Below are 13,152 nucleotides of genomic sequence, written 5' to 3'. Positions count from 1 at the left end.
TACTCAGATTGGGGGTGGGGGGACATAACTTAGAGATTGCTCCCTGGGCTCTGTTACCCTCACTAAGCCGCGCTGGGTTCTCACGGTATAATGGCAGCATCATATAAAGCATGGACCTACATTTCAAACAATAATGTGAAGCAGTCCCTCACAGGATGGGGGCTCAGGGTACCCTGGGGTACCAAGGAAAGAGGGACTAGTTCTATGAATGATCAGAATTAGGAAACGGCTCAGGGGCCATCAGTACATTGTCAGTAGCTGAAACCTCTCTGGGCCTCAGTTTCCCCTTTGGTAAAATCAGTGTTGGATCGGGTCTTCCTTGAGGTTTCTTTCCAGTCTAGCATGCTGGGTCCCAGGTTTCAAAGGAAGGGCCAAAGTGCAGGAGCAGACAATACACGTCAGATTCTCTGGAAATGACAGTCCTTTCAGGTTCAGTCTTCAGAAACGTGACTTCCTGGGGAAGGATCATCACTGATTCACTCACCCAATAAACTGTAATCAGTACCCACTCTGTCCCAGGAACTGGACTAGGTGTCAGGGACAAGTGGTAAACAAGACAGACAGGGACAGATCTTGTAGAGCTTTCCTGCTAGGAGAAAGGGTAAAGAACTAATACATCAACCATTAAATATTGAATGGCAAATAGTGTGCAAGCAAATAAAAATATAGGATGCCCAGTTAGATTTGAGTTTCAGGTAAACAATGAATAATTTTTAAATATAAGTATGTCCCAAATACTGCAGGGAATATACTCATACTAAAAAATTATGTGTCGTTTATCTAAAATTCAAATTTTACTAGGCATCCTGGATTTTATCCGGTAACCCTACTGGTAGGTCTTCCCCAGGGAGATCCCAAGGATGAGTAAGAATTTTCTAGGAGGAGGGGAGCTACATTACAATTCTGGAAAACCTCTCCATTCATGGTTTCACATTTTAAAAATGCAGTGATTATAACCATTTCCCAGATTTTCTTGGAGTGCTGAAGGCTAAGATTATCACTTGTGTGTAGTTCGGGGACCCAGGTCCAATCTGTACCTCTTCCTCCTCTTTCTCCACCCAACCCCCAGTTACTGTTTGCCAGACAAAGCTGCATCCTTCCCAGAGTCTTGAGTTTAGTAAGATTTCTCCAGAGGAACAACGAGAGAAGCAAACACATGTAAGTGCTGAGTATACAAGGCTGGCAGCCTGGATGGACTCAGGCCTGACAGCCTCCAGGGAAGCACAGGCTGCACTTCTAAAATGAGCTTTGAGGGTTGAACAGGAAATAGCAGGTGGTCACTTAGCCCAAGGATTCCGCAGATTCTTAGACTGAGATCTTTCAGAATCAGACAATCCTCAATTGCTTACACCAGGATCCACAGAAGCTCTTGGCACCTCTGTTCTCTGTTTCCCCATGAATAGAATCTACTCTGAGAACTCGGGAAGAGAAGACTGGATTCTTCTTCAAATCCCACACAAACCGGGTAGAGCATTTGTCACTTAGAAGAGATTCTTAACAACAACAACATAACAGTAATGAGAATAACAAGGAATGGGAGCTGCCATTGTGAGCCATTACAAAGTGCCAGGAACTGTGCTAAGTGAGAAATAATTCGTTCATTTAATCCTTACAACAAGGCAGTGAGGTAGATATTATCACCTCCATTTTATAAACTACAAAATGAGCCCAGATAGGCTAAGAGATTTGCCAAGGCCATATTCTTAGAATGTGACAGTCATGATTCACTCTAAGATCTAGCTCTCAAAGTGCATGATTTTACAACACCTCATCCAGTGCCAAAGGATTCCTGGCGGTGCAATGCGGTTAAACCCTTGGCTACTAACTGAACCTTTGGAGGTTCAAACCCACTAGCAGCTCTGTGGGAGAAAAGGCCTGGCAATCTGCTATCATAAAGATTCTGTTGTTGTTAGGTGCCGTCAAGTCGATTCCGACTCATAGTGACCCCACGTTCAACAGAATGAAACACTACCTGGTCATATGCCATCCTCACAATCGTTGCTGTTTGAGTCCATTGTTGCAGCCACTGTGTCAATCCATCTCATCCAAGGTCTTCCTCTTTTTCGTTGACCCTCTACTTTCTTAGCATGATGTCCTTCTCCAGGGACTGGTCCCTCCTGATAACATGCCCAAAGTACATGAGACAAAGTCTCACCATCCTCCTTTTTAAGGGGCATTCTGGGTGTACTTCTTCCAAGACAGATTTGTTCATTCTTCTGGCAGTCCATGGTATAGTCAATATTCTTTGCCAACATTGTATTCATCCTTATTCATTGTCCAGCTTTCACAATCATATGAGGCAATTGAAAAGACCATGGCCTGGGTCAGGCACAACTTAGCCCTCAAGGTGACATATTTGCTTTTTAACATTTTAAAGAGGTCTTTTGCAGCAGATTTGCCCAATGCAATATGTCATTTGATTTCTTGACTGCTGCTTCCATGGGCACTGATTGTGGATCCAAGTAAAATGAAATCCTTGACAACTTCAATCTTTTCTCCGTTTATCATGATATTGCTTATTGGTACAGCTGTGAGGATTTTTTTTTTTTCCTTTACGTTGAGGTGTAATCCATACTGAAGGCCATAGTCTTTGGTCTTCATCAGTAAGTGCTTCAAGTCCTCCTCATTTTCAGCAAGCAAGGTTGTGTCATCTTCATGTCACAGGATGTTAATAAGTCTTCCTCCAATCCAGATGCCGAGTTCTTCTTCATATAGTCCAGTTTCTCAGATTATTTGTTCAGCGTACAGATTGAATAAGTATGGTGAAATAATACATCCATGATGCACACCTTTCCTGATTTTAAGTCACACAGTATCCCCTTGTTCTGTTCAAACAACTGCCTCTTGGTCTATGTATAGGTTCTTCATGAGCACAATTAAGTGTTCTGAAATTACCATTCTTCACAATGTTATCCATAATTTGTTGTGATCTACACAGTCGAATGCATAGTTAATAAAGATTACCGCCTAGAAAACCCTAAGGAGCAGGTCTACTCTGTCATATAGGATCCCTATGAGTCAGAATCATCTTGACAGCACACAGTAACAACAGTCCAATGCCAAGGAGCTCCGGCAGCACCATAGTTAAGCATTTGGCTGCCAACTGAAAGGTTGGCAGTTTGAATCTACCAGCAGCCCTTTAAGAGAAAGACCTGGTGATCTGGTCCTGTAAAGATTACAGCCTAGAAAACCATATGGGGCAGTTGTACTCTGTCACATGTGGTCATCATGAGTCAGAATTGACTCCTTGGCACTTAACAAGAACAGCTCAATGCCCTCATTTAATAGATAAGGAGGCAGTATAGAATTGTAGAATGATTAAGAGCATGGGTACAAAGCCAGAGTGCCTGGGTTCTAATCTGTACTCTGCCATTTTCTGTCTGTGTGACCCTGAGCAAGTTACTCACCCTGAATATCTATCCTGTGACCCTGAGCAAGTTAATCACCCTTTCTGGGTTATCTATAAAATGGGGATAATAACAGTTACTGTGTCACATGGTTGCTGTGAAGGTGAAATGAGCAAGATAATCCTTGCTGGCTACAATTAACGTCTGGAGAGAGTTGAATTCAGAATGATCTCAGTCCACTTGAATGAGTCCTCAGGAAAGCCGTGGCCACCTGAATGCTCAAGAGGAAGATGAGGGAAGACAGCCATCTCTTGGGAGATGCAGCCCAGAGTGTTTGAAGGAACGCCATTTCCCACAGAGGTTGAGTCTGTGCTTCTTATTTTGCCAAGGAACCCAAGGCAAAGAGACAACCCATTTGAACTCCTGCATTAGTGGATGTGAAGTCTAGGCTTTGCCCCTAAATATCTGGTGACCTTGGGCAAGCCCCTTCTCTCTTCCTGGCTTCAGTTTCCTCATCCACAAAATGAGGCAGTTGGACAGAGAGATCTCTGAAGCCCCCTCCCTCTCTACTTTTTATGAACCTTCACCTGAAATAGGGGCCAGTGGTTGTTCAGTGGTAGAATTATCACCTTTCATGTGGGAGACTGTCATGGAGTGAATTGTGTCCTCCAAAAATATGTGTCAACTTGGTTAGGCTATGATTCTCAGTATTGTGTGGTTGTCCTCCATTTTGTGATTTTACTTTTCCTGTGTGTTATAAATCCTAACCTCTGCTTGTGGTTAATGAGGCAAGATTATATTATGTTAAAGAGGATTAGAGTGGGATTGTAAAACACCCATACTAAGGTCACATCCCTGATCCAATGTAAAGGGAGTTTCCCTGGAGTGTGGCCTGCACCACCTTTTGTCTTACAAGAGATAAAAGGAAAGGGAAATGAGCAGAGAGTAGGGGGACCTCATACCACCAAGAAAGAAGCACCAGGAGCAGAGCATGTCCTTTGGACCTGGGGTTCCTGCCTGGAGAAGCTCCTAGTCCAGGGGAAGATTGATGAGAAGGATCTTCCTCCAGAGCTGACAGAGAGAGAGAGCCTTCCCCTGGAGCTGATGCCCTGAATTTGGACTTCTAACCTACTAGACTGTGAGAAAATAAATTTCCCTTTGTTAAAGTCATCTACTTGTGGTACTTCTGTTATAGCAGCACTAAATGACTAAGACAGCGACCTAGGTTCGATTCTCAGCCAGTGCATCTCATGCACAGCCACCAGCTTTCATATGCCTTCTGTTGACAAGAAAAATACATCCCCTCTGTGATATGCCTACCAAAAATGCTTTACCTGAATCCAATCCCCTCCAGAAAAGCCCAAATGGAGAGACCTTTCTACAAAAGGGGTGGTGCAAACCAATAAGTGCTTGGCTACTAACCAAAGGGTTGACAGTTTGAGTCCACCCACAGGCACCTCGAGAGAAAGGCCTGGTGATCTGCTTCTGAAAAATTAGCCACCGAAAACTATGGAGAATAGTTCTACTCTGACACACATAGAATCAACCCAATGGCTACCAACAACACTACCACTGCCACCCTTCAAAAATGTCAGTGTCATGAAAAACAAAGACATACTGAGAAACTGTTCCGGCGTCAAGGAGACTAAAGAAACAGCACCCTGATGGGCATAATTGAGACAAATGGCAAAAACTGAATACGAACTGTTTATTAGATAATAATATTGTATCAATGTTACATGTTCTGAATTTGAGTGTTGTGGATATGTAAGAAATGTTTTTGCTCTGGAAATACACAAAGGCAAAAGGATATGCTGTCTGCAACTTACTCCTAAATGGTTCAGAAAACAAGGGGGCTATAAAGTAAATATGGCAAAATGTTAACAACAGGTGAATTTGGATGAAAAATATACAGCTCTTTGTAGTACTTTTAAACTCTTTGGTTAAGTTTGAAACTATCTTCAGAATAAAAAGTTATAACACACAGGATCATGGTGAGTTGGAATCGACTGGATGGCAACTAACAACAACAACGAGGTAGAGAAAGAGTATGTAGAATTACAAAGTTATAAATAAATAAGTAAATAAATAAAGCACCAAGTCGTCATCAGCCCAGTCTTGGTGGTGGCAGCTCCCCACCTCTCTTTCACCCCATAACCACATGGAATCATGCCTCACTGCCCTTGTGTACCTTCCTCTAATGGGGAAGAAAGTACCTCTCCTGTGTTGGGGACGTTGGAGATCTTTTTGGAATGTGCAACGTGGCCCACCACACCCATGTCCAGAGGGAAGACAATCTCCGAGTCGGGCACCACCAGGCAGTCCTCCAGGACCGCATCCTTGTGGACGTTGAAGAGCCGCGTGGCTAGCTCCGAGATGCCATTGCGGGTCCTGTACATGAACAGGCTCATGCGATCTGCCTGTAGGAGGAAGCACAGCTTCTTCATGACATTGAAGATGCATTTCTCAGTCTGTAAATTCTCCTGAAAGTCCCGCAGGAGGTCAAAGATGATTTCACTCTCCTCCACACTGCTTAGTGAGTGGTAGGTGCTAAAGTCTACGGCCACCTCCTTGGCCCCAAGGAGGTCCGAGATGACCTTGGCCCGGTAGTGGAGGTTGTAGTATTGTTTAGCAAAGCCAATATTTGAGTTCAGGAACTTCTCCACCTCCTCCGCTGTCAACTCACCCATGGCTGGGAGTTCAACTGCCTACTTCTGTGGAGGGGCTGAGGCTGGCAATTGTAGTCCGTAGCAAATCAAGTCAGAATGTGTTCCACTCCAATCTGGACTTCTCTGGGTCTTTGTAAACCTCACTGAGATGGCCACGTAAGACAGGGAGTGAGCTTGGGGGATTAAGTCATTAATATTTCCCAAGAAAAAGGATTATGAGGATCAGTGTGTTCCAGATGCTACTGGGCCCCAGACGGGACATAGTGAGAGTTCTCTTTTTCAACTTAGTCTGCTAATAGCTGAGAAGGAATGTCTGCACAGAGCGGGAGGTGGCTGTATGGCATTTTTCTTGAACATTTGACATTGAAGCCTAACTTTTAATATTTAGGAGATTTGTTTGGCTTCTCTCGGAGACTCAGAAGATCTAACAACTCCACATCCAATTCTTCCATGGCAGGAATGGCTGGAGCTGGGGGAGTGGCGATTGCTCATCCCTCTCCCTGCAACGTGGGTGGTCAATTTGCACATTCATCACTCAACCTGCTTCTCTCATTTACATCACAGGTCTAATACCTATGGATCAAGATTTCACAATCTCTGCATTAAACCCTTTCTCAGCTTTAGATTTCAATGATTCTTTAATTTTTGAATTCTAAGAGCCCTCAGGAAAACAACACCCCTGTCTTAGTCTTCTAGTGCTGCTACAACAGAAATACCACAAGTGCATGGCTTTAACAAAGAGAAGTTTATTTTCTTACGGTAAAGTAAGCTAGAAGTCCCAATTCAGAGCGTCCGCTCCAGGGGAAGGCTTTCTCTCTCTCCCGGCCTTCTCATCAGTGCTCCCCTGGACTAGGCAGGGACCCCGGTCCAAAGAATGCGCTCTGCTCCCGGCACTGCTTTCTTGATGGTATGAGGTCCCCCAATTCTCTGCTAGCTTCCCTTTCCTTTTATCTCTTGAGAGATAAGAGGTGGTGCAGGCCACACCCCAGGGAAACTCCCTTTACATTGGATGTGACCTGGGTAAAGATGGTGTTACAATCCCACCCTAATCCTCTTTAACATAAAATTACAATCACAAAATGGAGGCCAACCACACAATTCTGGGAATCATGGCCCAGCCAAATTGATACACACATTTTTGGGGGGACATAATTCAAACCATGACAACCCCTTTTATAGTTTTTCTTTTGTTATAAAAACAATACATGTCCACTATAGAAAATATACAAAACGACAGTTAAAATCACCCCATAACCCTACTACCAAGAGGTAACCCCTAGTTAACATTTTAGTTTCTGTTCTTTCCACAGATACCTAACACTGTGTTTCCCTTCCATCCCTTGATCTTTCTCTTGGCCTTTTCATGAGCCTTTCCTGGCTCCAGCCTGGTGCGCCAGCAGGGCTCCTTTGGAGATTAATTGATCACAAATGCACACAATAGTCTAGATGCTGTTAGCTCCAGTGAATCTTGAAACACCAGAATCTTCCTTGAAGTGCCCCTCCAGCACACTAGGGGGAGGTGGAGAAGAGTGCTTTCCTTTCTCCCCGCACAGCTGACTTTAGCTTCCGTGAATATATCTGCTAGAGCCAGGGACCTCTACATCATATACAGCAGAGTGTGTGTTATATAGACTGTAGATAGCACTTTGAACTTTGTAAATGAACCTCACTGGAAAGTAGATTACTACCTTCTCTATTGTAGAGTGTAATAAATTCTTGGGGTACCGCACCTTGTCAGCACTGGAATGCAGTTGGGCCACTTGGTCTGGCGACCCAAACAGCAGACCTGACTTTCTCCAAATGTTCCCACCATACCTAGTGCGAGCCTAACTCCTTCATCCAGAATGCTCTTCCCCAGCTGTCTGCACCCCGGCTTCTTTTCAACCTCCAGATCTCAGCTCACACTAGTTATTCAAGTTATCTCATCCCAAGTAGCTCCCAACCACCACCTACCCAGTTCCTACCCTTCATATCATCCCATCTATTTCCTTGATTGCATTTATAACTATCAGACATTATCTTGTATGTTTTTTGTTTCCTTGTCTATTGTCTGACTTCCCCACTATACTGTGAGCTCCATGAGGGCAGGAATCTGTCAGGACTGATTCCTTAGTGCCTTACAGTGGTACCTGGCACAGCCTTGGTGCTCAGTAATGTTTTTAAAATTATAAGTCCTCTATATTTGCTTGTTTAACATTTAGAAAATATCACATTCAAATCAAACATAATCAGATATTAAATTGCCAATATTTTTGTATATTTTAAATTTTTCCCTGGAGATTATATATATATCTACCTGTCTATCTATCTAACTGTGTTAGGCTGGCTTCTCTAGAGAAGCGAAACCAGTGAAGTGTATAAATATATACATATATATATAGAGAGAGACTTATATCAAGGAAATGACTCACGTGGTTGTAGAGGCTGGAAAATTCCAAGTTTGTGGGTCATACTAGAGGTTTCTCCTGATTCACGTAGCTGCAGGGACTGGCGAACCCAAAATAGGAAGGTCAGACAGCAGGTCTCTGGCTCACAGGCTGCAAAGGCCAATGAATCCTAAGATTGGCAGGCAAGACGGCAGGTAAGCTGCTAGCTCAAGTCCCAAGAACCAGTGGTCAGACAAACAGGAGCCAGCAAAAGCCCACAAGCCTTGCCAGAAGTCCACCTATATTGGATGCAGGCCACACTCCCAAGGAAACTGCCTTTCAACTGATTGGCTATTCACAGCAGATCTCATCATGGAGGTGATCACGTTATATCAAATCTCATCATGGAGGTGAACATATCATTACAAGACTGCCAAACTACATCATAACTGCCAAACTACTGAGAATCATGGCCCAGCCAAGTTGACACACAACCTTAACAATCATAGTCCACCGCTTGTCAACTTGGCACCTGTACACAACTCCTTAATCCATACATAATCTCTGAATAAAGACAATTATAAAGTGATACTTGCGTGCAACATGATACAATAAACACACATACAACCAAACACACACTAGCCCGGTTCACATCTTAAATTTTATAAGTGAAGAAAACAAAAATATTTGATGCACACATACAAGGCAGAAGTACTCATAACAATTACAGTCCTTGTTTCTGCAACTGGTCACCTGGTTATAACTGGTATTTAGAGCTACCTTCTTCCACCACTCATTCTGTATTCCCTTTGCCCTCAGCAAGCACCTCAGCTGGTTATACTTCTTTGCCTGGCAGGGTGACCCAAACTTTCATTCCTGAAGAGTCTGGGTCATTAGTAGGCATGTCGAAATTGGGTTGCTGTAGTTTTCCTTTGACTTTGATCACAGGGCATGGTAGTACTGAGACACCCTAAGGGATATCCTGCATTCCAGATATACTCTTCTTTACCTCCTTTATGTAATATCAGTCTGATTTCCTCTTGTTAATCAGGAACAATCACACCAGCTTATTGATCCAGAGGCATAATGAGCCCACAGGGGCCAGGTGGCATTCTTAACTTTCAGTTCAATGGATTCAGTGATGTGTCCCCAGGTGGGTGCATTCGTCCCTTTGGAACTAAGATCTCTACATCCACAGAGCATAAGGTTGTGGGGATACTATCCATCTATCTATTTATCTCTCTGTCTGTGCATCTACATATCTCCAAATATGGGACCATACTGTAACCTGCTTTTTCCACCTTACAGAATAACATGAACATCTTTCAAAGCTATCTCTGATTTTTTTTTATTAAACTTTTTTTCTGATTGATTTGTAATGACTAAAGAGCCTTCCACTGTATGAAGTTACCGTAATACCATAGTACTATCCCTTAAGGTAGGGTTTCTCAATCTCAGCCCTACCCTATTGACATATTGAGTCAGATACTTTTTTGTTGTGGGATCTGTCCTATGCGTTATATGATGGTTAATGGCATCCCTGACCTCTACCCATTAGAAACCAATAGCATTCTCCCCCTTCGCCTTTCAAGCTGTGAGAATCAAAAATGTCTCCAGACTTTGCCAAATATCCCTTGGGGAGCAAAATCACTTTCCATTGAGAACCAGTATCCTACATCTAGATATGTAGGTAATAATTTTGAAGTATTATAAACAATGCTGTAATATCCCTATATTTTGTAGTAAAAATACCTTGAAGCTGAAATCCCAGAATTTGGTCCCAATAATCTTTGCTACTTCATTTTCCACAATTCTACAAGGACTCCAAGTTCTAATGTTTTTCATTCTTTCTGCCTTCTGCATCTTCATTCTTTTTTCTTGCTCTGCATGTCCCTTCTTATCCAGTCCAAATGCCATTACCTTCATGTATTCTTCTTTGATGGCCCAACTAGAATCTTTTCCTACTTAGAACCACCAAACTATTGGTTTCCTTCCATTGTAATGGGAGTTTATACATTCTATGTCATATTACCTATTTTTAGTATTTACCCACATCTGTACACTTACCAAACTCAAGCTTCTTGAGGATAGGAGTAAAATATTACACATTTTTTTTACCCCCCAAAGAGCCCAGCCCAGGTCCTTTCCCATAGTATGCCCACCAAGCTTAGTTCTGTTAGGAATATAACAAACTGTTTTGCAGGAAAATCTACTTTTACCTCATTTTTTAATATGCCAGAATGAGGAAGGCAAGCCTGTTGAAAAACTTCAATCCTAATTGTTGGGTAGATATAGATAAGGTGGTATCTGCAGTGGGTCACCTCCTAATATACCTATTAAATGGTTTTGATATCAGATGTTAGTGGAAGGATCCAGGAAAGAAACTGGAAAACCAGAAGCTTCTTTCCTTTGGTGGGCATGGAGGTGGGATGGGTTTCCAGTAGGGTTGGAGAGAGTGTTTGGGGTAATCCAGTGTAGAAAAGAGCATGCACTACCAGAATCTTTCATTGTAGAGGTATTGTAGGCCCTGCCATGTCACTGACTCATACGATGACCTTGAAATAGTCTCTTCCTCTCTCAAGACTTCAATTTCCCTATCAACAAAATGAGGGAGTTGAATACTTTTATCTCTAACACTCCTGGTTCCATGACTCTGGATGGGCCCAGAGTGAGGGATCACTGACCAAGAATGGCTGAAGTCACCACAGGCCTTGCCAGAGGACTCGCCTGGAATGATGTTGTTGTTGTTAGTTGCCATGGAGTTGATTCCAGTTCCTGGCCACCCCATGTGTGCAGAGTAGAACAGCTCCACAAGGTTTTCAAGGTTGTGAACCTTTGGAAGCTGCCGTACAGGGTTGTCTACTGAGGAGCCTCTGGGTAGGTTCTAACTGCCAACCAAGCATTTAATCGTTTACACCACCCAGGGACTCTTGCCTGGAATAATAGCTGGCACTATTTATTTAGAATTATCTCTACTCCAAGATACAACTTCATAGATGAGGAAACTGAAGCAAGGAACCACAGATGATTTTGAGACTCTGAGGCTGGAGGTAAAAGGGGAGTGGGGGCAAATGGGACCAAGCAAGGAAAAACAGGTCAAGAGGCAGTGTTTTGTGAGGTAGCTGTTTAAAAATCCAGGACCTGCTTGAATGTGAACAGACTGGTCAGTATGTTAGTGGCCATCACAAATCCCAGTGCTGGATGAAAGTCCTGCACAGGTGACACACATTCATCACTCCTGTTAAGAACAATGATGAAAGAACTGAGGATGTTCAACTGGAAGGAAGCTCTGAAAGGCTGTTGCAGGGAAAGGGGGTACCATTTTGTTTAGGGAGGTCCCAATGGCAGGACAAGACAGTGAAACAGAGTCATAGGTACATAGAGTGCTTAGGAAGTGGAGCTCTGGAGTTAGGTTTAAGACTGCGTCTGGGCCTCTCCTTTGCTATCTGTGTAAATTATTTAATTTCTCCTGGACCTCACTTTGCTTATCTGTTAAATCAGAATAATTTAACAGGGCTGTTGTGGAGATTAAATGAGATACCATATTGTATAGTGCAAACTATGCACCTGGTACACATTAAGTTGAGCCACATGAAACTACCATTATTTGACTATTTTTATCCTACAGAAACAGCAATTTAATACAGTTCAGTTTAATAGAAGCCATTCAATTATTGTTAGCTATCCTAACCATCAATAGTCAGTAGTTCAAAAGACTAACTGAATTCCCCTAGAGGTAGTAGACACCCTGTCATTGGAGGTTTGCATGCTCAGGATATGGTAAAGAATATCCAAACATCAGGGGCCAGCAAGCCAGTGAGGAGGCTGTTGCAATATTCCCAGAGGAATGAGGAACTGCCCTAGCATGGAGGTTGAGAGAATGAATAGGAGTGAGTGGGGGTAGAAGCAAGAAGTTGAATGTGGAAGATATGCTTGCTGACTGAGTAGAGGAGGGAGGCATAGGAAACAATAAGCAGTGCAAGCTTGGATAGTTTGTATGTCACTGGACCCCTGCAAGAAACTCTGCATGGAATGTCCTCCTTCAGGACATTTCACTGACCTAAATGGTTATTTAGCCTCCTTTTCCTGGTGGAAGGCCTTCCCCTCCTGGCTTGCCAAACCCCACCTCCCTCTGAAGCCAGAGAAGGGAAGACAGAGTTTCCTTTGCTCTGTCATCTAACCATTGGAGCTCCCTTAACAGCCTTGTGGGTCTCCACCCTCTTTTTATACTTAACCTTGGCTCACTGTCCACATTTAATTTGTTTTTACACTTGACCTAGAATTGATAACAAATCTTAATATCCTGCTACTGGTTGATTTAGTGACTTTTTCAGCTACTTCGTTTCCTGGTGCCTGCTTGGCTGGTCTTTGAAGAACTTTGGTTAACTATGAGGATCTCTAACCTGGGGTCCATGGATGAGTCACTTAGGAGTTTGTCCTCCTGTGCGTTTTTCTAAAGCTCAGATTCTGAAAGGGATCTGTAATTCAAAAAAGGTTATGAATCCTTGGGTAATACTGAAAAGTCAGGCAAAATCAGGTCCTAAATATATGCTTTTTGATCATAGTAGTAGAAAGGCAAAAGGCAGGAGGGTACACTTGGGCTTTGGAACCAGAACAAGCTGTGTTTGAATGCTGATCTTGTGACTTACAAACTTTTGCTTTGACATTGGCAAGTTACCTAACCTCTCTGGTCTCAATTTCCTCATTAGCAAATTGTGCATACCAATGATATTTATCTTGTAGAGTTGTCTGAGGATTAAAGCAGTATTT

The 13,152-nt window shown here is 43.0% G+C and overlaps 1 protein-coding gene across 2 annotated transcripts in view; it reads right to left on the bottom strand.

Annotated features, from left to right (window-relative positions):
- Window positions 1-6,148, bottom strand: part of PDE6A (phosphodiesterase 6A) — a 103,578-nt gene extending 97,430 nt beyond the window's left edge. The window contains exon 1 of one of the 2 annotated variants that reach the window (XM_004384903.2): window positions 5,564-6,148. In XM_004384903.2, coding sequence (XP_004384960.1) covers window positions 5,564-6,037 — 474 coding nt within the window. In that variant the 5' untranslated portion in view covers window positions 6,038-6,148. The remainder of the gene's footprint in view (window positions 1-5,563) is intronic. The other variant, XM_004384904.2, reaches the window with a different exon arrangement.
- Window positions 6,149-13,152: the final 7,004 nt, after the last annotated feature.

This window comes from Trichechus manatus, unplaced genomic scaffold (genome assembly GCF_000243295.1).
Source record: "Trichechus manatus latirostris isolate Lorelei unplaced genomic scaffold, TriManLat1.0 scaffold00130, whole genome shotgun sequence".
NCBI classification, from domain to species: Eukaryota; Metazoa; Chordata; class Mammalia; order Sirenia; family Trichechidae; genus Trichechus; species Trichechus manatus.
This window is presented reverse-complemented; position numbering and strand designations above follow the sequence as displayed.